The sequence below is a fragment of the Adiantum capillus-veneris genome, chromosome 6 (genome assembly GCF_014529385.1).
Source record: "Adiantum capillus-veneris isolate H3 chromosome 6, ASM1452938v2, whole genome shotgun sequence".
In the NCBI taxonomy this organism is placed as follows: domain Eukaryota; kingdom Viridiplantae; phylum Streptophyta; class Polypodiopsida; order Polypodiales; family Pteridaceae; genus Adiantum; species Adiantum capillus-veneris.
This window is the reverse complement of record NC_140936.1, coordinates 30,684,677-30,711,275: the sequence shown is the minus strand read 5'-3', so window position 1 is coordinate 30,711,275 and position 26,599 is coordinate 30,684,677. Positions and strand designations below refer to the sequence as shown.

The window sequence follows — 26,599 nt, the reverse complement described above, 5'->3', positions numbered from 1 at the left end:
CTTTCACTACACTGTTCGACTGGACGTCACATTCAGGCAGTGCAGAGAGAGGCTCGTCCTGCTGTGCAGCACCTCATTGGCAGGAGGAGGGTCTCACAGCTGAGTTCTTGGCAGCTTTTTTGGGGAGGTTGTGGGACTCCAGACAGTCGAGGCAAGTCACTTTGTTCCAGTGGCTGGTAGCACACCGAGCTACAGCAATTGGGAGTTGGCTTGTACATAGTGGTCTCTCGATCGCATGTGCAACGTGTGCCCATCTTGTGGAGAGTCAAAGTCACTGTCTTTGGGAGTGTCCTTTAGCACAGCAGGTGTGGCTTCGTGTTCTTCGACTGATGCCAGCTCTTTCCACAGCTCAGCAGTACACATGGGGAGCAGCTACTTGGTCTACTCTCACGGGCCCGACACTTCAGTTTGAGCTATCCTCCATCAGCAAGATGATAGTGATGCAGGGGGATCCACCTACACTCCAACCTGCTACAAAGCTTACTCCACACGAGTGGTTAGTGAGAGAGAGGAGTGTTGGGAACTAATCAGCGGCGTGACACTCTGGTTCATCTGGCAAGTCCGTTGCTTCCGCATCTTCGAGGCTCGCCTTATACCACCAACAGAACTGTTTGAGATCTTTGGCTAGAGCTGATACATACTCTCAGAGGACAGTTCGAGCAACTCCAAGGCAGCTCCGACCGCATGCGGGAGCGCAGAGAGGCTTTCCTTCGACTCTGATGTCCTGGGTGTGCTCATATGGCACTACCGTCCACCTGTGTGGCTCTTTCCTCCTTCCATCTCTTGATTTAGCCTCATTGTACATATGTTGTCTTTTACATTGGGAGAGTGTCCCCATCATGATTGTTGTAGCACTCTCTTGCATAGGTAGTTGTAGCCCTATGGACAGTTTTCATTACCTAATAGAAGGATCTTTGTCTCGGAAAAAAAAAGAAAATCCAACTACTACAAGTTGGGACTGTTTGGATGTGCCACTTGTCTGCTAAGCCTCCAAGGTAGATGGAAAGAGTACCAAATAAGCATCTTCTCGATTAAGACCATGACCTCTACAAAGAGATACAAACCTCCTTACATGGTCGTCTGCATCTTCTGAGGAGAGTCCCTTGAAAGTAGGAAACTTGATGTTTACCTTGGCTGAAACACTGGTCAACGCCTCCATAGCCTGTTGCTCAACAGCTTGCTATAACAAAATGGGAGAGAGCTTAACTGGGGAAGGTAACCTAGAAGATATAGAACCGGATGGAGGAATGGATGATGCCGTATGTGGAGGTATGGGTGATGGGGTTGGTGGATTTCTACTAGGTGCCAAGGGTTGAGGCCTTCTGTCGTAGTACTTCAGAGGACTCAGTAATGCGCTTTGACACTCTAATGACCGCCTTCTCTGTGTCATGTAGTAACCACAAACCCAACCAAGCTTTGGGCAAGAAGACCTTTAACTGGCTGAACACCGGTCTAGACTCTACTAGACCAGGGCGAGTGACTAGACCACCTGGCTGGACCAGGGACGAGGAAGGACTAGACCAGGATGAGAGCTGGTTGGACCAGAGCACGAGAGGACGAAACCAGCAGGGCGAGGGACTAGGTCAGCTAGACTAAGCTGTCTAGGCCCTAGGGTGAAACTGGACCAGACCAGCAAGCTGCACTGTGCAAGGCGAAGTAGGCGAGCTAGGTAAAAACCAGCTAGCTCCTCGATTTGTACCTTAACAGAGAGAGAGACTTCAGTTGAGGTCCCACCGGGCGTGCCAAAAATGAGAGCATCTGTAGCGCAGATAGTGTGCCGTGCTCTCTACAGTGGGTGCTCCTCAGTGCAATGTGCGTGACATCTCACAGAAAACATAATCAAAACACAGGAAACAATAGATAACAGTAAATCCACAAAGAGACACAGCAACAGACCAGAACATATGGACTCAACTATCTCAAAGGAACCGATACAGACTCTGGCGTGGCAGCACACACAGCTCCAGCCCCGAACTCACGGGTCCAAATGGAGGTGACAAGGCTTAGATGTGCAGGGATGGTGCAGACGTGCTGTGTGTATATACTCACTACTCTAGACGACGATGCTGGACCATATATGAAGAAGATGATAATGATGACCCAACAACTCATATGTCCAACCATAAAGAGCCACCAACAGCTCATAAATGTCAACCATCTAAGTCTATCCCCAAACTCAGTGGTGGTGGTGACCTTGCCACGATGTCCACTAGACCACCGTCCGTATCCCTGCCACGTGTCACTGCCCAGCCCAGAGAGTCCGTCCAGTCTGAACAAGACCAGACCAACTGTACTAACGGTGTGACCTGTGAAAGTGACACTGTAGCCTGCTACACTAGAATAGCCTTGATCCTATGATGGAGCCTCCGTCGATGTTGTGGTGGCCCTCGTAGACATAGGCATCTAGCTCTCCCAAGCTCAATGGCTCTATCAATCAATATACCCCTAGTATAGGTGGACTCAAAAGTTTCCTATGAAGCTTGCTTATCTTATATCTCTAGCATGTATAAAGTGCTCCGCCATCAATCCATCATGATCATATGCTCTCTTGGTCCTCATCCTGTCAATGGCTTTCTTTACAATCTCAGCCGTAAAGAAAGTGCATGTCTATGGGCATGGCTCCAGAGGATTGGGTAGAGACTGGGGTAGAGGCTGCTACCCGGAATTGTGTAAAGTGATGCTGCATATGCGCCCCAAATCTCAGTATCCTCCAACAAGAACAAAATATATCTATGAAAGCGCCAAAATACCTATCATATCAGAACTTGTAGGAACAAAAGTGGACCGCACCCTCAAGGATTTTGTGACAACCCAACTGAAATCTTCCTTGCAATAGACCCTTCATCCTTATTGACATGGAATGAGGAAAACTTATCAAAACCACATCCAAAAGCCTGTACAAATCAGTAGTCTCACCTTCACTTGTACACGATTCTTGAAAAGCCTTTTGTTCACAATTCTCCTTCCCTCGTTCTTGCACATTCGTGATACTTCTCCCGATCTCTAAATTTTCATGCTCAAAGTAGTCATCATCATTATTCGGCTGGTCTTCATCACGTATAGACACATCATCCACAATTTTGGAGAAGGAATTTTGCAATGTACCATCTCCACCAGAAACTCTAAGCATAGGTTGGCGGTACAAATCAAGGTCTGTAAGAAGTTTGCAAGTGCCCTGCAAGGTCATCAATCATGAAACCATATATAAAGCCATATCATTGCAGTGATCTATATTGATATTATCAAAACCCTGTTGCATTACATCTACTCACGTTCAATTCTTATCTACTTCTGGATCATGTCAGCTCCAAATGCTGTTATTTCTCCACTTACTGTTGTAAATAATAGGCTAAAACAATAAAGTGCATCCCACTTTTTATCCTTTCAGATGATCCCCTCTTGACAAGGGAGACACACTCAAAACTGCATGGACATGCTTAGGCCAAAAGACAAATTTCTCCATTCTACATCCCCTTACCATTTCTTCTGTGAAAGTTTAGAGCTTCCTTTCGTATCCCCCAAAGCTCAATATTCCTAGTAGGAATACAACAGCCAGATCCTCTTTGAATAGGGGCTGAGCATAAGTCGCATGGAATGCCAAATAGAAACGGTTAACGAGGATGGGCATGGAATGAGGTCCAAGGATGGACCGAATGGGAAATGGGAACAGGGAATGAGGATTAAGGACCCCAAACAGCCAATCTTGTGGCTATAGGCAGGAGACACAGTTACAAAACCTCACAAGACACGGAGAAATATCTTGGAGGCAAATAGAACCCTTACACTTTTCCTGAACAAGCATAAATCTAACCACCAAATTTCTATTGCTATGAAGGTAGCACAAGCTGATATAATAGAAAGAGATCTGCCTTCAAACTACATAAGCCTTTTTGCTTTATGTACACAGGTTAAACCAATTTTGGCAAATTGTTGATATCTTCTTCGCCCTCTTAAAGGCACTACCCTTTATGAGCTTTGAGGCCCCCTGAACCTTTGCCCTCTGAACCTTTCAATCAGGCAGCTTGTACTTCTTTGTTTAGCCCGACCCCTTTTGAACTACATAAGCCTTTTTGCTTTATGTACACAGGTTAAACCAATTTTGGCAAATTGTTGATATCTTCTTCGCCCTCTTAAAGGCACTACCCTTTATGAACTTTGAGGCCCCCTGAACCTTTGCCCTCTGAACCTTTCAATCAGGCAGCTTGTACTTCTTTGTTTAGCCCGACGGCTTTTGTCTGATAAAAATTTTAGTGGAAAAAAAGGCTTTTTTTCAGCTCAGCACTTCAATCTCAGCAATGCTGCTTTTACAGCTTGCCCAGGTTGAGCACCCAATCAGGTATCGAATGTCAAGCCTTCCACACATGTAAAAATGAAAGTATATTGCATGGGACTAGGACCTCTATCTCAAGTTGTCTAGCTTTACAGTTTGCGCAGATTTGTCAAGCTTTTTACCATTGCACGAATGAAAGCAAGCTGCATGGGACTGTGCTCCGCAGTCTGAAAAAACAATACCAGAAGAGATGGCAACCGCATTAAGTCCCTGAATGGGAACAAAATCGATGATTTTGCCTTTTGCGAGTGGAACCAACATTCAACAAATGTGCTAGACAATGAAACATAAGTTAAAAGTCCAGATAAACACAATTGGCAAAGTCTTATGTTCAGTTATCACATTCCACAGCATTAAAACATAGATCATGAACAGCATCACTGAACACAATCACATGCAGCCTTGCTGCCATTTTTTTTTAAAAGCATTACCTCAAATGAAAGAATATTGAAGGCAAGTATACAACGTCGAAGATATTGTCCTAATATGCTGCTTGAATCTATCAAAAGTAGTGGTTCTTCTTCATTCAGAGTAGCATCCGGAGCAGCATTCAAACCGGTTGCCAATAACTCTGCAACCAATCAATCTCTCTCTCTCTCTCTCTCTCTCTCTCTCTCTCTCTCTCTCTCTCTCTCTCTCTGGTTTACGCAATAAATTAAAGCAGCATGTTAATTCACATGGCACAGACAAACAGCATGGATGCAGAACCAAGAGCAAAGCACCAGGGGCAGCAAGAATAAGGTCGTAGCACTCAAACAGCAGCAAGAGGTTCTCTCTCTCTCTCTCTCTCTCTCTCTCTCTCTCTCTCTCTCTCTCTCTCTCTCTCTCTCTCTCTCTGCTCCCTGCTGCCGCCCCTGCTCCCGCTGCTCCCTGCTACCGCCCCTGCTCTCTGAGCTGCTCGCGCGCGCTGCTCGCTGCCGCGCTGTGCTGCTGCCTGGCTTGCACCCTGCCCCCCCGCCTCTGCCACTCGCGCCCGCCCTACACTGCATCCACGCGCCCGCCGCCCTGCCCCCCCGCCTCTGCCCCTCGCGCCCGCCCTGCCCTGCACTCCCGCGCCCGTCGCCCTGCACCCCCGCCGCCCTGCCCTGCTCGCGCGCTGCACCACGCGCCCGATGCACGCTGCCCTAGCCCCCCAACCTCTACGCGTAGCATGTCTCCCCCCCCTTTCCTACGCGTAGTATGTCTTTCCCCCCCCCACACCTCCCCCCTTTTTTCTTTCACGCGTAGGACGTCCATCCTCTACGGGTAGGGAGATTTTTTTTTTCTTTTTTTTCTTCGCCCCCTTTCCCCCCACTCTATCTACTATACTTACTCCCCCCCCCCCCCCCCCCCCCCCCCCTCTCTCTCTCTCTCTCTCTCAACTACCGTTTTCACCCCCGGGCCGTACCGCCTCGCGCTCCACCACTCGCCGAGACCGCTGCTAGTGGGGGTGCACACGTGCATCTTAACCCCTCCTTGCGGACAGCGATCAAGCATGAGGCAGACAAACGATAAAGCCGGCCCCCTAGAGGATGCCATTCAAAAATGCAAAGAGGAAATGACGGAGACCATCACCAAGTTGAACCGCAATCTCTGGGGCACAATAAACATTCTCGAAGGACGTGTGCTGATCCAAGAGAGCAAGATAAGCACGCTAGAAGACCGAGTGACGACCCAAGAGGAAGAGATCGCGTCACTCAAGAAAGAACTCGCCGAAGCCCGATCAAGAAACACACTGGAAGAGGGCAAACTGCAACCCTCAGTAATTGAAGAAATCAACACGATCAAGGAACAAGTACGGGCCATCAAAGAGGGAGAAGAACAGCACAAAGAAATGACGACTTCTTTGGTGGATGTTCTTACCAAAACCCAACAGAAGGCGGACGAAGCCGAGAAATGGATCCTGCTGCAAAGTCAACTGATGCACAAGTTGAGAGATTTTTAAGCAGGAAACCCAATGCGGGGAAATTGCATGTATGAGTGCCAAGTGGCACTTTGTGGTCAATTTACCAAGTTTGGGAGAACAGAACCCGTAACTGACTTTTGAGAGCAGTTTTGGAGCCATTTCTCTCCATCTTTGAGCTTCCCATGACTTTGCCTAGGTCCAAGGAGCTCATTTTCAGCATTGGAAGGCATCAGATGCGTGTTTGCAGGGCTGTTTTGCTGCGTTTTCAGCGATACGCAGGTTTTGGTAGCCATGGAAATCTTCTCCTTTTTGCATCTATTTGTTCACAGATGCATTACAGGTCAAGGGCAGAAGAGAGGACGCTCGATTTATGCTGGGAGGATGCTTCATTGAGAACCTGTCACAGGTTAAGAGCTATGGAGTGCTTTCTTTCCCTCTCATGTACGGTGTGGTGCTAGGAGTGATGCCCTGCACACTACACACTGCTCTCTCTCTCCCCTACGTGCAGTTATGTGATACCCCACAAGAGGGCTACTCATTTGACTGATGTACAGTTGTGTGGGTTCATGCTTTTGTGCTGAGGCAAGAGCCTCCTTGAGCAAGAACAGGGGTAGCTAACTGCTGCTCCAAAGCAGGCACTGGTGAGGGTCATAACCTCACAGTACAGATGCATAATCAGCGCTGTGTATGCGCTGTAAATTCACTGTTTTTCAGCCGTACGGACGCCAGGATCATTGGGAATCGTGCCCCACTGGCAAAGGACAGTTAGGGGACTGTTTGGGGCTGAAAACAGGGCAAAAACCAGTAAATACAGCATGCTAAATTTACTGTTTTTGGACAGGAATCAGAGGGTATACGACAGTGCAAGCGAGTTCCAGCAGGGGAATTGATTTCGCGCAAGTTTTGGGGCTGTTATGCTGCCGAAATTTGGCCAAATCAAATGGTATCTAGGTGGATACACGTGAAGGATTCCCAGGACCTTACCTTGTAATTTACCCTCCTAAAGAATAAAGAAATACCGAAAGGGGCGCCAATTTTGGGGCCTACAGGTTGTCGGCGTTTGCTCGGAGCATTCTAGCTTCCGAGCCGTGTGTGTATTCAAGTGTTAACTCCCGTCACAGGTTCTCTTTGCAAAGTGCTCTGTGTGTGTGTTTAAAGTAAAGAATTTCGGGTGAGAGCCAACGCCTACCGCCCTACGGGCCGGTTTCAGCTCGACTCGAGCAGGATCTATATCAGCTATTCTTGAGTCAAGACTCGCGTGAGGCGTGGCGGCTCTTTCATGAGCAGTCCCCCCCCCCCCCCCCCCCCCCCCCTGCTATTTCCTCCACAGAGACCTGGGGTCAGTACGCATCATCTTTGTACACAGTACCTGAACAGCCGCCCCTCCCCAACCCCCCCGCCCCATGCTCACATACATGTGTCTTTTTCACCCCCGCTGAGATGGTGAAGAAAGCTATTGACAGGATGAAGACTGGGAGAGCATATGATCATGAGGGCCTAGTAGCTGAGCATTTCATGCATGCCAAAGACCTACTAGCAGAGCTTCTAGCAGTTATGTTTAACCGTGCCATGTGTGAGGGCCTACCGGACACTTGGAGCCTATCTACGATCGTACCTATCTTCAAATCAGGAGACCCCATGGAGTCTGGGAATTATCGCACTATTATGATTGGGCACACACTGGCACGGTTGTACGCATCCATTCTTGAGCAACAGCTGAGTAGATGGGCAAAGAGGGAAGGAATGCGTGCAACTAGGCAAGCAGGATTCAGGAGAGGCTTCTCTACTCTTGACCATATCCTAACACTCAGGGCCATCATCGAGGAAGGAAGATCTCATGGGAGACGGATCTATTGTAGCTTTGTGGACTTCCGCAAAGCTTTTGACACGATACCCAGAGCTAGACTGATGCGCAGATTACAGGAAATGGGAGTACCCACAGAGCTCATTTGGGGGATCATGGCATTATACAGATCAGTAGTAGGGCATGTACGCACCCCGGAGGGACTCTCAATACCCGTTCACTCCACTATTGGGGTGAAGCAGGGTTGCCCGCTCTCTCCTACTCTTTTCGGTATGTATGTGGATGAGGTTTCTGACTACATTGACACGGACGGGGATAAAGGTGCACAGTTGGCAGGGACATAGATTCCACTTTTGTTATATGCGGACGATATTGTGTTGATCTCCGAATCCCCAGAGGGAATGCAACGCAAATTGGATACTTTGCATACGTTTGCCCACGAAAGTGGTTTGTCTATCAACCTTGGTAAAACCAAGGTTATGGTGTTTAATACCACCCCAAAGTGGATCAGGAGATCAGCACCTACATTCACATACGGCCAGGAGACTGTGGAGTACACAGACGCTTACACTTACCTTGGAGTGGTTTTTACTGGACCCACATTCTCACTCAGAAGAGCAGCAAAGACCAGACTGACTAGAGCCCACGCAACATTGGGTAGATTGGAGAGGATGTGTTCGCAGGTTCAGTTTCAGGAACCCCCGACGAAGCTCTAGCTCTTTGACACCTTGGTGGCCTCAGCATTGCTCTATGGGGCTGAGATATTGGGACCTTCATTGGATCACCACGGGAGGCCGGGTCGCATAGACGGATGGGGGAACATGGAGAAGCCTCTCGTCTCTATGATCTCGCGGCTCATTAGAGCCAAGGCATCAGTACCAAGGGCCATTATCCGAGCAGAGCTGGCGGCCCCCCCACTAGTGGTAGAGGCGCTCACCAGATCAGTCTCCTTCATAAACCGCACATGGGAACTCCCCAGAGACAGATATGCTCGCATAGCACTTGAGTCCTCCCAACAGTTAGCCATACAAGGAGATACAACATGCTGGTATGGGGAGATGACATCATGGTTTCAGGCGCATGGGTTCAGCATAGACAGGCTGCCACCATTCCAGTACTCATTGGATGCACCATCTCTCATTCTTACACAGTCGGAGATCACAACGCTCATCCGCCAACTGACCCAGCTAGACACCAGGAGGACATGGATACAACCAGCACAAGAGTTGGGCACGAAGATGGCTTTCTACAGAGACCACCTTCTCCAGCTTACGCAAGATGGTTTTATGATGAGACCCAGATACATGGATACCCACATGTCTCATGGGATACGGTGTGCTATTGGCCAGTTACGCACATCGTCTCACCTGCTGCGGATTGAAACCGGGAGATACAACGGAGTACCAGTAGAGGCCAGGACATGCCCCTTGTGTGACCTGGAACCTGAGACAGAGATGCATTATACATGCCGTTGCCCCGTCTACTACGAGATACGAGGCCGCTTCCATTGCTTGTTCAGAGAGGGTTTTGGACCACTCTCAAGAGTAATGGGATACGAAGATCAAAGATGCTTGGGTTTGTTCTTGCTCGAGCAGCGCAGACATAGAGAGAGCCTGGTGAATGGTGAGGCTAACCAGTCTCAAAGACGGATTACAGGCTTCTTCAGAGCAGACACGGGATAGCCGCAAGAGCCACTCCCACAGCAGAGCTCCCCCCCGTCTCACACCAGAGGCACATTGATTGACCGAGCGATTGAACTGGGGAAATCCAGGCGCCCACGACTGCGCAGGACTACACAGCATCGACGGAGGCTACGTCAAAAGATTCAGAGCACGCTGGCCAATCATGCACGACGCCCGGTCAGACTACTAACCATGGAGGAAATTGATGAGATTCGCCAACGACCGATGCTAGATCTTTTGTGATTCAGCTATCCCAACTCGCCGCCCATTTTTGCTTAGTTTTCGGCTTAGCTCACATCGACCAATCTAGAATCCCATAATATATATCTTTGTTTTGTACTGTTAATTAGGTTATTTTGTTACTTTGACTTTATTTCAGATCCACCACCTTGTAACTTTCTGGTCTCATAGGTCACTATGGCCTTTTGAAGACGTTAATATAACACTTCATTTCATTTCATTTCTCTCTCTCTCTTTTTGTCCCCTGCATTCAGGATTTCACAGTGGGAGCCAGGCCAATGGGCATAGCAGTATGCTCTCTTCACACTCTCCGTTAAATTTCAGTATAGTACAACCTAGACATCAGGAGGCAGGTCACACACCCGCTATACATTTACTCCTAAGACTGATTTTGTTTATACAGAGGAGATCTAGGACCGTCTATTGGAAGGCACAGCTGGCACAAATGGTACAAGCCTCTCAGTGGAAGAGTGCACCACTCTACTGACTAAGACACTGCATGGGGCTGCATCAGTGGCATACCCACACACTCAGCCTGGCAAGAGACGATATTCTGGGAGCATGCCCCAGAATAGTTGGTAGGATGAGGAATGCAGAGAGATGAGAGCCCAGTTGCAGAGGGATCTTCTTTTAGGAGTCATCACTTACAGACAGTCTCAGATTGCTTTCCGATGCCTTGTACGACAGAAGAAGCGAGCTTACCTAGCTCAGATCGAGCGAGACTTATATCAAATGTTGAAACCGGCCCGTGGGGCAGTAGACGTTGGCTTTCACCCGAAATTCTTTACTTTAGACACACACACAGAGCACTTTGCAAAGGAAACCTGCCACGAGAATTAACACTTGAATACACACACGCCTCGGAAGCTAGAATGCCCCGAGCAGACACCTACAACCTGTAGGCCTCAAAATTGGCGCCCCTTTCGGTATTTCTTTATTCTTTGAGAGGGTAAATTACAAAGTAGAGTTCTGAGAATCCTTTAGTTGTATCCCTCTAGATACTACATGATTTGGCCAAATTTCGACAGCATAACAACCCCAAAACTTGCGCGAAACCAATTCCCCTGCTAGAACTCACTTCTACTGGCGTATACCCTCTGATTCCAGCCCAAAAACAGTAAATTCAGCTCGCTGTATTTACTCGTTTTTAACCTGTTTTCAGCCCCTAACGGTCCTCGTGACATACCACCCTCTTAAAATCGCAAACGTCCTCAATTGCGTGCCATATATACATGCCATAGAGGATCTTGTGTGGTAAGCACCCTTTTATCATCGCATGTATCCGCAAGAAAGACTATCAAATAATGTGTACAAATGACTTAATGAGACCTTCATACTTTTGTCAAACTGTACACTGCTGTTGCATTGAATCCATGAGTACATTTGATGTGCTAGCTCTATCATTACCCCTCTTTTGCGGACATTGGGTCGGGGCATACGTAGGCTATAACCCAAAGGCCTCAAGGTAAAGCTGCAATACATTTGGTGACTCTGACAGTTCCTGTTGTTCCATCCACTTTGCATCCATAGGTGGATAGTTCTTGAACTTCACCACATAGCATTTTGCAATCTGTCCCTTAACTTTTACATGTGCAAAAGACTCTTGTCTCTGCAAACGAGCATAATTCCACAACACTGACGTACCACCCACGACCAAGCAAGCTCAAATTTCAAGATGATTTACCAATGCGTCAAAGAATCCAAGCAATCGCCTCAGAGAATCGGCGAGCAACGTGTCACCTTGCAGACCCACATCACTTCCGAAGGAGATGTAGTGGCCAATCTACCACCGTGAGACCTCTCCCTATCTCATCTTGGTTCATGCTTGCAAACCCTAAAAACGCAGCAGAAAATCAGCCCTAATTTGACTACTTTTTAGCAGGACGTACATGCGGAATTTCTTGTCTGTCCTGTGAAGAGGAACCCTCTTCCATAATGCCCTTCCCTTTGTTAGCCATAGTGTAATCCCGCGTTCCTGTACTTTGTGTCTTTACCCAAAACAACCGAGGCTCACTCTTTGGGAAAAGGTGATTGATATCCCGGCAATGGATCCTTGAAACCGGCCCGTGGGGCAGTAGACGTTGGCTTTCACCCGAAATTCTTTACTTTAGACACAAACACACAGCACTTTGCAAAGGAAACCTGCGACGGGAATTAACACTTGAATACACGCACGGCTCGGAAGCTAGAATGCCCCGAGCAGACGCCGACAACCTGTAGGCCCCAAAATTGGCGCCCCTTTCGGTATTTCTTTATTCTTTGAGAGGGTAAATTACAAAGTAGAGTTCTGAGAATCCTTTACTTGTATCCCTCTAGATACTACATGATTTGGCCAAATTTCGACAACATAACAGTCCCAAAACTTGCACGAAACCATTCCCCTACTAGAACTCACTTCTATTGGCGTATACCCTCTAATTCCAGCCCAAAAACAGTAAATTCAGCTCGCTGTATTTCCTGGTTTTTGCCCTGTTTTCAGCCCCAAACAGTCCCCTAACTGTCCTCTGCCAGTGGAGTGGGGCACAATTCCCAAGGGTTCTGGCGTCCGTATGGCTGAAAAACAGTCAATTTTCTGTGCATACACAGCGCTGAATTTGCACCTGTACGGTGAGGTTATGACCCTCACCAGTGCCTGCTTTGGAGTAGCAGTTAGCTCAAGGAGGCTCTTGCCTCAGCACAAAAGCATGAAACCACACAGTTGTACATCAGTCAAATGAAGAGCCCTCTTGTAGGGCATCACATAAGTGCACGTAGGGGAGAGAGAGAGCACTGTGTAGCGTGCAGGGCATCACTCCTAGCACCACACTGTACATGAGAGGAAAAGAAAGCACTCCATAACTCTTAACTTGGTAAGAGGCTCTCAATGAAGCATCCCCCCAACATAAATCGAGCGCCCTCTCTTCTGCCCTTGACCTGCAATGCATCTGTGAACAAATAGATGCAAAAAGGAGAAGATTTCCATGGTTGCCAAAACCTGCGTATCGCTGAAAACGCAGCCCTATAAACACACATCTGATGCCTTGCAATGCTGAAAATGAGCTCCTTGGACCTAGGCAAAGTCATGGGAAGCTCAAAAATGGAGAGAAATGGCTGAAAATCAAAGTTAACAGCCTCCATAACTGCTCCCAAAAGTCAGTTACGGGTTCTGTTCTCCCCGACTTGGTAAATTGACCAAAAAGTGCCACTTGGCACTCATACATGCAATTTCCTCGCATTGGGCTTCCTGTTTAAAAATCTCTCAACTGGAGCATCAGTTGACTTTGCAGTAGAGTAATAAAATGTTTCCCTGGTCATACCGAAGGTAATGACGCGAACACATTTCACGACCCAAAATAGCAGTTCCCTAATTTTTAGGAGATGCTTCTGTTGGGCTCCCACTCGTCTTCTGACCATCTATCCTCATTGGGACCGCATCGAAAAGTGCAATGTGGCCCAACTGTCGGATACTTTCTGTTGGTGATCCCCCCTTGACTTTATGCCTTTATTGAGTTCACTTTCTAGTATCCACCAACTTGCTAAGTGCGACGGGGGAACCTACATGATCTTGAACGTAGATATCCTTTTACTTTACAAGTTCGAGTGCCGACCAACTTCCCGTCTGCGGGTGAAACTACCCTTCACAATTGCCGCGTCCTCGTGACAGATGTTCTTGAGTAGGGACTCAGGAGAGGCATGGCGACTCTTCCATGAGCACTCCCCTCCCCCAGTGATTACTTCACCTGATGTGTGAGGCCAATATGCGACATCATTATATACGGTTCCTGGACAGGAACCCCTTCCAGACCCTACCAAGCCTTGCCCAGCTACGAGCACTTTCTTTACATCTAAAATGGTACAAAGGGCCATCGACAGGATGAGGACCGGGAAGGCATATGATCATGATGGTCTAGTAGCGGAGCACCTTATACATGACAGGGATATGATGATGGAGGTTCTTGCAGTGTTGTTCAATCGTGCCATGTGTGAGGGATTACCTGAGACTTGGAGGTTGTCTAATATTGTGCCCATCTTCAAGGCTGGTGACCCTACAGAGCCTGGGAACGACCGCACTATTATGGTTGGACACACATTGGCACGGTTGCATGCATCTATTCCGGAGCAACACTTGAGTAATTGGGCAGAGGGCGAGTGTGTATGAGCAAAGGGTCAAGCCGGCTTCAAGAGGGGTTTCTCCACTCTTGATCATATTCTGACACTCAGGGCCATCATTGAGGAGGGCAGAGCACATGGGAGACGGATCTATTGTAGCTTTGTGGATTTTCGCAAAGCATTTGACATGGTACCAAGAGCTCGATTGATGCGTAGACTACAGGAGATGGGGGTGCCCATAGAGGTGATTTGGGGGATTATGGCTTTGTACAGATCAGTGATGGGACATGTACGCACTCCGAAAGGGGTATCTGATTTAGTTCACTCTACTATTGGAGTGAAACAGGGCTGCCCATTGTCTCCTGCTCTATTTGGTATGTATGTTGATGAGGTGTCTGATTACATTGACAAAGAGGGTGAGAGGGGTGCCCAGCTGGAAGGGACGTGGATCCCATTGTTGCTATATGCTAATGATTTTGTGTTGATATCTGACTCACCAGAAGGTATGCAACGACATTTGGATGCACTACGCAGTTTTGCAGAGGATAGTGGATTGTGTGTAAACCTAGGTAAAACCAAGGTTATGGTGTTTAACACCACACCGCAATGGGTCAAGAGATCAGTACCTACTTTCAAATATGGTCAGGAGATTGTGGAGTATACAGATGCATACACTTACCTGGGGGTAGTCTTTACTGGGCCGAGATTTTCTTTGAGAAGAGCAGCAAAGACTAGACTAACTAGAGCTGGTGCGGCTCTGGGAGGAATGGAGAGGATGTGTTCGCAGGTTCAGTTCCAGAAACCTAGGACAAAGTTATGACTCTTTGATATTTTGGTTGCCTCTACTATGTTATATGGGGTGCCGGTTTGGGGACCTTCTGTAGGCCAAGATGGTTGGAGGCGTATGGAGAAGCCCCTGGTATCTATGATCTCTCGGCAGATTAGAGCCAAGGCTTCTGTACCGCATGATATCATTCGAGCGGAATTAGCTGCCCCCCCTATGGAGATTGAGGCGCTTACCAGATCAGTCTCCTGTGTACACAGTCTGTGGGATACTACCAGAGACAGATATGCCAGGGTGGCTCTAGAGTCCTCCAGACAATTAGCTCTTAATGGGGATACATCATGCTGGTATGCACAGATGGCATCATGGTTTCAGACACATGGTTTCACCATGGACAGGTTGCCTCCTTTTCAATACTCTCTACAGGCACCCTTGAGGTCTTTGACGCGGGTAGAGATTAATAGACTCATTCGTCAGGATCTGATCCAGCTGGACACGAGGAGAACATGGATGGAGCCGATACACGAGTTGGGCACAAAGATGGCTTTCTATAGAGAGCATCTTCTCCACCTCACGGGCCCACGGGGGATGGATTTGTGATTCAACCTAGCTATATGGACACGCATCTTTCTCATGGTTTGTGTTGTGCCATTGGCCAAATACGCACGTCCTCACAACAGCTCGAGATTGAGACTGGCAGATTCAGAGGGACGCCAGCAGATAGCAGGATATGCCGCTTATGCCATCTCGAGCCAGAGACAGAGGTACATTACTTATGTCATTGCACACTGTACTATGAGATAAGAGGCCGTTTTCATTGTCTATTCAAAGAAGGTTTTCTGGGCCTCTAGCTAGGATCAGAGATGTCTTGGGCTATATCTACTTGAGTTACACAGGCATAGAGAAACTTTACTGAGGAGAGCTGAAGAGAGACAACCCCAGAGACAGATCACAGATTTCTTTACACTAGATATTGTACACCCAGAAGAACAGACAGAGGAGCAGCCAACAGTGGAGAGGTCTGCCCGCACTAGTGGCATTCTCATAGACCGAGCATTGGAGCTAGGGAGATCTAGACGACCCAGATGGAGAAGAGGAGCTACACAGCTTCGAAGGAGGCTACAGCAAAGGATTCAAGCCATACTTTTTGGTCGTCCAAAGTGCAGATGAAGATGGATCTCTATGAATTGGGATCTCTACTTCCCTCCCATATTGTTTACACATTGTACTGCTTAGTTCACACATTTCACGCTTTCACCTTTCACACCTATCAGCTTAGTTTAGAATTCCGCAGTACTTATATTTTGTTTTCCTAGTCTAATTTATTTTGTTAATCTGACTTTGTATCAGATACACCGCATTGTACTTTCTGGTCTCATAGGTCACTTTGGCCTTTTGAAGACGTTAATATAACATTTCATCTCTCTCTCTCTCTCTCTCTCTCTCTCTCTCTCTCTCTCTCTCTCTCTCTCTCTCTCTCTCTCTCTCTCTCTCTCTCTCTCTCTCTCTCTGCTCTTGCGCTCCCGCTCTGCACCCGACCTGCTCGCTGCCGCAAACCTTTTAGCGCCTTGAGGTAAGGGAGTAGCCCCCCAAGGGGGTTGAGGGGGGGATCCCCCCTTTGGCGGGTAGCTCTCTAACACCCCCCCCCCCCCTTTTTCTACACACACACCCGCACCATGACAGGGAAGCAGAAGAAGACTTTTGCTGACATCCTGACACAACCAGATCGCATCCCACCACCAATCATAAAACCAACAGGATGGGAATCTTACCTGCTACAAGAAATGAAGAAACTTCAAAATGAACTCAGTCTTGTCAAACAAGCGCTACAGAAGAAAGAGGAACACATAGCAAACCTTCAAACAAAAGTACAAGAATTGACAACACAGCAAACAGCAATGAATGAACTCCCACCAAAGGTTGAAGAAGACAAATCTACACCTAAGGTAACTCCACAAAGCTTTTCTGATGAAGTTTTGTCTATTATTAAAGAAAAAGAGAGAGTACAGAGCATAGAAAGACATATTCGAATTGGAGGTCTTCCCGATGGGTGGGACACGCAAAGGCATGAAGATGAACAACATGAATCTGAATGCACTGTAGAGACAGATACACTGACTAAACGATTGTCTCGGGTGGTCCCCTTCATCGATTTGGGAGAGCCAATGCATGTGGAAGTCAAAGGGAAACAGGCAAAGGTTTTTTACTATGATATGAAAGAAAAGATAGCAGTCATGAAGCAGACAAGGTCATTAAAAGGTACATCCGTTTGGATATCATATGAGCTGACACCTACCCAACTAAAGAACAGATCAGCAGAACTAGAAAAAGTAAGAGAAGCAAGGAAAAAGGGGAAATGGGCAGTCTATAGAGGAGGAAGAGCCATCATTAGAGACTTTGTCAACAAATCACCTCAAGCACAGGAAACTAAAGAAACCTGATTGCACATCTTTCTTTCTTTATATGTAGAAAGCATGGGTAATACATGTTGTAATGGTAAGCTCATGGCCATGGAGCTCTGAGCTACTGAGGTAGTTTTATTTTATTTTCATTTTGCTATGATGGAAGAGACTGTAACCAAGGATGTATTCTGATTTGTCCTATAGGTCAGCTTTGGCCTCGACAAGACGTTAATCTCTCTCTCTCTCTCTCTCTCTCTCTCTCTCTCTCTCTCTCTCTCTCTCTCTCTCTCTCTCTCTCTCTCTCTCTCTCTCTCTCTCTCTCTCAGTTCTTTTTGATTCCGGACATGGTATCAGATTCACTATGTTGTATCGGCTTGGTCTCATAGGTCATTTTGGCATTTTGAAGACATTAATATCATAGTTACCAGGAACGGGAAATCAGAATTGGGGAACGGGGAACGGCAACATGCATGGAATGCCATTCCCTGTTTCGGATACTCACGTTTGGAACACAGAATGGGGATTCGGAACGGGAAATGGGATGGAAACGGGGAACGGACGGGACCGCCCCAACTCTATCGCTCGATCAAGCAGTATGCCTCTGGTGCCTCTGGTGTTGTTATGTTGTTGGGACTGCTCGGACTCCTCTGTCTGTGACTGAAAGAAATCTGTAATCTTCCGTTGTTGCTGGATCTCTCTCATTGTGCCCCTCTTCAAGAGGTCCTCTCTGTGTTTGCGAATCTCTAGTAAGTATAATCCGAGGCATCTCTGATTCTGGTATCTCATGACTCTAGAAAGTGGCCCAAAACCCTCTCTGAATAGACAGTGAAAGCGGCCTCGTATCTCATAGTATACTGGGCAGTGACATATGTAATGTAGCTCTGTCTCTGGATCTATCTAACACACTTGACAAATCCTAGATAAGCGGGTACTCTTCTAAATCTGCCTGTCTCGATCTCTAGCTGATGTGAGGATGTGCGTATCTAACCAATAGCACATCGTATCCCGTGGGATAGATGAGTGTCCATGTATCCTGGTCTGATCACAAAACCATCCTCCGTAAGTTGGAGAAGATGCTCTCTATAGAAAGTCATCTTCATACCTAGCTCATGTGTAGGTTGTATCCATGTCCTCTTCGTATCCAGCTAAATCAAGTCTTGTCTAATGAGCCTAGTAATCTCTGCCCTAGTGAAAGAGATGGAGGCTGCATCCGGAGAGTACTGAAATGGAGGTAGCCGATCCATACTAAAGCCATGTAATTGAAACCAAGATGCCATCACTGCATACCAACATGACCTACCCTGCAATGCCCGTTGTCGCGAAGATTCTAGTTCTAATCGAGAAAATCTGGGAGAGCCGAAGTGCTATGATAAATGAAACTAGTCGAGTGAGTGCCTCCACTACCAATGGAGGAGCAACGAGCTCCGCCCTAACAATGTCATGTGAACTGAGGCCTTGGTCCTTATCATCCAAGAAATCATAGACACCAAGGGCTTCTCCGGACATCTCCATCCATCAATACTGCCAGCTCTGCTATGGTGATCAACTAAGGGGCCCCATATCTCCACTCCGTACAGCATGGCCGAAGTGACCATAGTGTTAAAGAGCCAAAAGCTTTGTCCAAGGTTCCTGGAACTGAACCTGCGAACATATCCTCTCAAGTCTCCCCAATGCTGCATAGGCTCTGGTCAATCGCGTATCTGCTGCACGTCTCAGGGAAAATATTGGACCACTAAAAGCCGCCCCAAGATAAGTGTAAGTATCTGCATACCCCTCAGTCTCTCGACCATATGTAAAAGTGGGGGTGGACCTCCTTACCACCGCACCATGGTGTTAAACACCATTACCTTGGTCTTACCAAGGTTTACAGACAATCCACTGTCCCATGCAAATCCATGCAATGCATCCAAATGACACTGCATCCCTTCTGGAGAATCGGAGACCAACACAATATCATCAGCATATAATAGCAACGGAATCCATGTTCCTACAAGTTGGGCACCTCTATCACCCTCTGTATGTACATAATCTCAAAACTCGTCTACATATATCCCAAAGAAAGTCGGAGATAGGGGACAACCCTACTTCACCCCAATGGTGGAGTGAACCATGTCGGACATGCCCTGAGTAGTGCGTACATGTCCTACCACTATCCTGTATAAAGCTAAGATCCCCCAGATCAGCTCTGTGGACACCCCCATGTCCTGCAATCTCCGTATGAGTCTGGCTAGTGGCACTGTATCAAAGGCTTTGCGGAAATCCACAAAGCTACAATATATCCTCCTGCCATGGTGTCTACCCTCCTCAATAATGGCTCCGAGTGTCAAAATTTGGTCAAGAGTGGAGAAACCTCTCCTGAACCCTACCTGTCTTGCTAAATATGCCCTCTCTCTCTCTGCCCATCCACTCAGCTCATGTTCAATATTTGCTGCATATAGCCTAGCCAGAGTGTGACCAACCATGATGGTTCGGTAATTCCCAGGAAGCATAGGATCTCCCAACTTGAAGATAGGCACGATAGTGGACATACTCCAAGTCTTAGGGAAACCTCATACATGGCTCTATTAAACATCATAGCAAGAGACCCTGCAAGCATATCTCTGGCATGGATAAAGTGCTCTGCTACCAGACCATCATGATCCTGTGCTCTTTCTCTTCATCTTGTCAATGGCTTTCCTTACCCTTTCAGCAGTAAAGAAAGTACATGTTTCTGGGCATGCCTCTGGAGGGTCAGGCAAAGGTGGCTGCCCTGATGCTGTGTAGAGAGATGTAGCATATTCTCCCCATGTCTCTGTGGAAGTGATGGCGGTGGAGAGTGCTCATTGAAAAGCCTCCATGCTTCACTAGTGTCCTGACTCATAAACAGCTGGTACAGATCACGCTCTAATTGAGATAGGTAGGCCCTCTTCTTTCGTCACACTAGGCGGCGGAAGATAATCCGTGACTGTCTATGTGTAGTAGTACCCATGAGCACCTCTCTCTCTAATCTGATCCTCATCTCTCTACACTCCTCATCATACCAACTGTTCTGAGGCATGCTTCCAAATCGTTTGCGTGTAGGCTTGCTGTGGGGATATGCCTCTGAGGCTGCATCATGTAGCGTCTCTGTCAGAATCTGGGTGAGCTCATCTAGTGGTCGTCCTAGCTCCTGAGTGCTTGTATATCTCATCAGTGTACACGTGATCCATTTCCCTCGTGAAGGTATACAAAGTATGTGTGGAGGCCTCTCCCAATGGAGTTGTGCTGAACTGGAACGATAGAGTGAAAGACAAGATAGCATGATTGACTGCTATCCCAACCGGCCTAGTTCCCACCACGAAATCCTGAAAGAAAGGAATGAGTCCTGGCGGAGCCATAACATAATCCACTGTACCAACGCCATGTCAGTGTGGAAAGCATGTAAACAGGGAATCTCTCTAAGCCATTCAAATGGCCAATCCATGTGCAGTCCCCATATCAATCAAGTATTTGCCATACTCAGTGTGTTCCTCATCCTGTGATAATCTAGACAGGCCCATTTCTGTAATAACAAGCTCCCGCATCAACTCCTTTGAGGTATCATAGAATACTGTCTGGTGATGGGCAATCCTAGCATTGAAATCCCCCAAGATAATAATGACGCCATCTCTAAAAAACTCCCATATATCATCATCTAAAATAGAGAAGGGGGACTGTCCTCTCGGTGATGCATAAACTGACGTACTAGGAGGAAAATAGCAAATAGCGATGTAAAGATATCTGTCTGTCTCTGCCTTCAGTCTCACCCACATGTACCTAGCATGCTCATCCCTACAAGCTATATGTATCAGAGACTATAGCTCCTCCCTGAATAAGACTGCCACTCCTCCTGAACCTCGTCCTCTACGCTCTGATCGAGTCTCCTGTCTGCAAGTTGTCTCCCATCTGTATCCGCTCACATGGGGCATGGATTGCCCCAAGGCCTGATGCGTCTCAGAGTAGAAAATGATGTCTCCCTGTGAAACTATCCTCAAAGGCCCCTACATCAAGGCGCAAAGATCCATTACAATTCCATGTAGCTATTCTAAGTGTGGTCCCATAGGTCTCGCACCGTCACCCATCATGCGGAGAAGTTCTTTGACTTCCCCTTCCACATCATCTCGGTCTTTTAGACTGGTTATTCGTATGTGCAAAGCTCTAGTCTTCCTTCGCTGCTCTTCTTCTAAAGTCATGTTGATGCTTGTAAGAGTGGGGATAGATGTGGTTTCTTTCCCTTTCCCTTTCTTAGCGGCTTCTATCCATTTCTCAGCCTCATCCGCCTTCTTCTGTGTCTTCGTGATTACATCCACCCACGAGGACGTCTTTGCCCCATTCTGTTTCTCTTTCTCTTTGATCATCCATACTTGTTCCTTGATGACCTTGATTTCTTCTATCACCAAGGGCTGGAATTCACCTTCCTCTAGTCCATTGCTTGCTCTATCTGCAAGTTCTCGCTTGAGGGCTGAGACCTCTTCTTTGAGTGCTTGTGAATCCACCTTAAGTGCTTGTATCTCTACGTGCAGGTCCTCTTTCTCCTTCTTCCATTGCGTGCCTTCGTTGAGGAACATTTGAAGAAGGTTTGCCTTCTCCTTCCACCATCCTTCCATCTCTGCTTTCCACTCCTTCATCTCCCTTTCCACTTGTGTTATCCGCTTGTTTGTAAGCATAAAGGTTGCCTTCGTACGGGACTTGCAGACTGTTGAAGCACTCATGACCTCCATCATAACGGCCCCTGTTTTCTATTCTTGCAAGCCCTAAATCTACGCGAGTCCCCCTTCCTTTGCTTTTACCGTGAGGGTGTGCTGCACAGTCGCTGGTCTGCTGCTGGTCGACACCCTATTTGAACCTGGTGGTGAGAGCTACTTTGTTGTTGTTCAGGTTGCTGTTCCAACACACATTAACGTCTTGCAAAGGACTGAACTCAGCCTGCAGCGTAAACCTACAATAGTGATGACTGAAAAAACTTCATCACATGTCTGAGAATCCCCCTGCCAAGCAATTTGTGGTAGCATAGCCAAAGTCCCTCGCCGATAACCAGCCAAGGTAAGCATAAAGGCTGGATCTGTGTCTGAGCCCTCGTAGAAAAGATGGGGGCCGGGTATCGGCATCAACCATGAGACAGATCCCCAAGTAAGAAATCCATGCTGAACACCTGCTCTGCTAAGTAGAAAGCAAACTGCAAGCCACACTACATGGGAAGCAGAGCATGACCAAAGACAGTGTGCAGGTGACTCAAGTAGTCGCAAAGGACAGCGAGTACATAACGGATCATGACCCATAGTAGCTAGCCAAGTCCCAACTGGAAGTCCCGCATACGCAATCATCCACATGAAAAAAGAAATACGACGAGCCGCATGTAAATCCCAGATGGCAGACCAAAACTGCTGCAGATAGGCATGGGAGAGGCCTGAATGTAACCAGAAATGCATACGAGTGGGCTGCTCTGGCTGCTGTCTCATCAATGCTAACCGTCCAATCCTGACAATGTACTCAAAGAAGGATACAGGAGCACCGGTGGGGTCAGAGTGAGGCCAATGCCACCCTCCTGGGTCCCAATAAAGCTGAGATAGGGCACGACCCTCCCACACCCAAAGCCTCCAAAGAGCAACATCAGCGAAAGCGAAACAAGGTCAACACAACGACGCTTCCTGCGGGAGCCAACTACTCTGATGGCCTCCCATCGAGCTCCGGGAAGGACAAGGTGCGGAGAGGTGGCATCATATGTCAATCTAGCATGAATCCCCTGAGACTGGTCAGTATCAACTGTGAATAGCATGGTGTCTAAACGTACTAATAAGAGAGTGCTTTGAGCAAAGAGGCCTTCCCAGCCACAATGGGGAGGCATCTGAACCGTGCCTCTCATGACTGCATCCCACTGTGAAGGAACCGCGGAATCAATCTCAAGCAGTCTGTCTGTCACCCCGCGACCAATGTCATAATGTTCTGCCACAAAATCAGCATCCAGCATACGTGTCTCATGAAACAACCGCATAGACGCAGCAGGGCCAGTGTCCCAGGCAGCCCAATCAATGTGAGTCCTCTCTCCAAGCTGACGGGGTGGATCAACCGAAGAATCAAGAACTGCAGCATTCCAAATGAGAGGCTGGCGCTCAATCTCCTCACGGCATGAGGGAGGTGAGCGTATGATAGCCTGTCGCATGGAAATCCAAATCTGAAAAAGCGATCGGATGAAGGGTGAGAGGGAGGCGGTGGACAAGGGGGCATCAGTAAAGAGAAAACGATACCCTGTCTGCCAAGTATGACCATCTCTAGTGCCGAGTCGTGGAGTCATTGCACAAAGAGTGGCCTGAAGAAGCATCTTCCAAGGTTCTTGTCCGGGAAAAAGACCCCGAACAATAAGCTTGGTAAGAAGGGCGCGGCTCTGTAACTCTGGATCAATAATGCCAAGCCCTCCCTCTGACCTATGACGAATAATCGTGGACCAGCGAACTCGAGCACGGGTATCAGTAGTCCCATCTGTGCCACTCCATAAAAAGTTCCTCACTAAGCGGCGGAGCGGAGCTATCACACCAGAATGTAACATCCAACAAGAAGGATATTTCCCAACATACATCATCTATAGCCAATGGATAAGGCATCGGTCTTAACCAAAGTTTAGGGTTCGACACTAGCAGGTTAGTTTTTCTCGCAGGATGCTACTATTGCCCCTTTTTTTGGCCAAGGGCATGGGGATTTTGGACAGAGAAAGAGAACACTTGCATGAGCTATTGCGCACTTGAAGCGAGATTGAAAGGTTGTTTTATTAAAAATTTTCATTGATGATACTCTCACTTGATTTGCCAAGAGGAGTTTGTTTTGACAGACAATGAAGACTTCGACTTATTATGGAATTATGATTAAAGAGAAGAGAACTTGGAGATGCTCAACTTGATGACATCGACACAATTGTGCTTTCTATGTATCATGGTGGTGCAAACGTTCGAGTGAAAGTTGCAAACAACTCTTGAAGTGACATTGTTTTTGAAGTGACGCTTGTGGATTATGATCGCGACAAGTGAAGTGAAGGCCATTATGAAGTGGCAGCTCGTTTTTGTGCGTATGTTGGTAGCCTACCCTAGCTCCCATGCATTGTGGGTATGCCCATGTATGAAGTTTCAATTAGGGAAGCTGAGGCCCACATCCTCGGTGGCAAACAAGCTCTGAAACACGTGAATCAGGAAGGCAAAAGAGGTGTCTCCAATGGATACAGCTAGACCATGAGCAACAAGTTTCGCAGAGAAGTTGAGTCAGGTGTGAACAAGATCTTGAGGGGGTTTTATTAAATGAAAACAAAGGGTGTGTTAGGTTTTTTTTTTTAAAAACGAGCCATGAAAGGGTGGCGGGTCACGAGGACGAGGGGTGGCCTGAGAGAGGGTGTTGATTGGGAAGAGAGCCACGACTTTTTGCAGAAGGGGCCATGCTGCGAGCGAGGGCCATGCAAGCCAGACCAAGGGAGGCATGATGAGAAAGGGAGGCACTGCCAGTTTTGCAGACCATCCGAGAGAGGGGGAGAACTGAGTCGAGAGAGAGATGCTCTCTGTATTCAATTGGAGGGGAGAAAGAAATCATCTCTCTACAGTAGTGCAATGCAAAGAGAGTGGAATGAGAGAGAAGCGAGGAGAGCTAGGAGTTTAGGAGTCGAGAGATCATGACGATGATGCAGGCCGCACCGAGAAGAGGGGCCAAGGGCTGCTGAGAGATAATGGGGGAGACCCGATGAGAGAGAGGGTACTTGAGCGGGCTGTTGTGAAGCAGAAGAGACAGAAAGGGATTTTCCCTGTCGACAAACGAGGCAAGAGAGAGTATCTCTCTGCAGCCGAATCCAGTAAAGGGAGATGTAGAGAGAGCTTCCAAGTTTTGAATCAAGCAAGATGTAGAGAGAGTATCTCTATATCTATTGAATGGAAGAGAGAGAGAGATTGAAAGAGAGAGAGAGAGAGAGGTTTAGTCTCTCTCTCTATGGTATGTGTACAATAACAGAGTGTGAGAGAAGGAGAGAAAGTTAGATAGTGAGATTGTATTTCTTTGCAATCAACAAGGATGCGAGGGCACCATTTAATGCACTGATGATGCCATCTGTTGCCAAGATGAGGGGTCGCTCTCTTGTATCAAATCAAATATGAGAGAGAGAGAGAGAGAGAGAGAGAGAAGCTCTCAGTATTCGATTGAGAAGAGAGGAGAGATAAGATCTCCTCCTCTATAGAATTGAGGAGAGTAGGAGGGGGAAGCGATTAAACCTCTCTGCCGATGGCGGCTGGCTCAAGGATTGAGCGATGATGGAAAAATTGAAATTATGGATAAGTTTTTCTTGCTCTCCTATTTCTCATAAACTTTGTTGTAAACTGGACATGGTAAAAGAAAACATTTAAACACGAACATTTGCAGTGTCTCCCTCTCTCTACAAGTTGATAATAAACACAGAATCGTCTTCATAATTATATTTTCAAGTCTTCATGATTACACGCAGCCCGGGCACTATGGGTTCGAGGGAGAGGGTTTGACACAACCTTTGGCAAATGATTTAGCCTCACTTAAATCTTTTAGGCTCCTTGTATTGGGGAGTGAGCGTAGCATATAGCTTGAGCTCTTTTGTTTGCTAGGTTTTTCTTGGTCTTGGTCTGCTCCATGGCCTGGCCATAGAAAAATATCTATCAGTACCGAGCGAACAAAAGAGCTCAAGCTATATGCTACGCTCACTACCCAAACCAAGGAGCCTAAAAGATTTAAGTGCTGCTAAATCATTTGCCAAAGGTTGTGTCAAACTCTCTCTCTCTCGAACCCATAGAGTTCTCGGGCTACGTGTACTCATGAATACTTGAAAATATAATTATGAAGACGATTATGTGTTTATTATCAACTTGTAGAGAGAGGGAGACACTGCAAATGTTCGTGTTTAAATGTTGTATTTTATCATGTCCAGTTTACAAAAAAATTTATGAGAAATAGGAGAGCAAGAAAAACGTATCCATAATTTCAATTTTTCCATCATCACATCAATCCTTGAGCCAATTGTTGGCAGAGAGGTTTAATCGCTTCTCCCTCCTACTCTCCTCAATTCTACAGAGGAGGAGATCTTATCTCTCATCTCTTCTCAATCGAATATTGAGAGCTTCTCTCTCTCTCTCTCTCTCATATTTGATTTGATACAAGAGAGCGACCCCTCATCTTGGCAACAGATGGCATCGTCATTGCATTAAATGGTGCCCTCGCATCCTTGTTGATTGCAAAGAAATACAATCTCACTATCTATCTTTCTCTCCTTCTCTCACACTCAGTTACTGTACACATACCATAGAGAGAGAGACTAAACCTCTCTCTCTCTCTCTCTCTCTCTCTCTCTCTCTCTCTCTCTCTCTTTTTCGATTCAACAGATATAGAGATACTCT

General features: G+C 47.2%; 2 protein-coding genes across 5 annotated transcripts in view; one reads left to right on the top strand and one right to left on the bottom strand.

Annotated features, from left to right (window-relative positions):
- LOC147455305 (anaphase-promoting complex subunit) overlaps nucleotides 1-26,599 on the bottom strand; it is a 183,406-nt gene that overhangs the window by 103,017 nt on the left and 53,790 nt on the right. For 3 of the 4 annotated variants that reach the window (XM_086514114.1, XM_086514112.1, XM_086514115.1), the window contains 2 exons: nucleotides 4,762-4,901; nucleotides 2,917-3,175 (listed from right to left, as the gene is read on the bottom strand). In XM_086514114.1, coding sequence (XP_086370240.1) covers nucleotides 2,917-3,175; nucleotides 4,762-4,901 — 399 coding nt within the window. The remainder of the gene's footprint in view (nucleotides 1-2,916; nucleotides 3,176-4,761; nucleotides 4,902-26,599) is intronic. The other variant, XM_086514113.1, reaches the window with a different exon arrangement.
- LOC147455306 (uncharacterized) lies at nucleotides 16,491-17,255 on the top strand. The gene has a single exon (XM_086515165.1). The coding sequence runs from the start codon at nucleotides 16,491-16,493 to the stop codon at nucleotides 17,253-17,255; it is 765 nt and encodes a 254-aa protein (XP_086371291.1).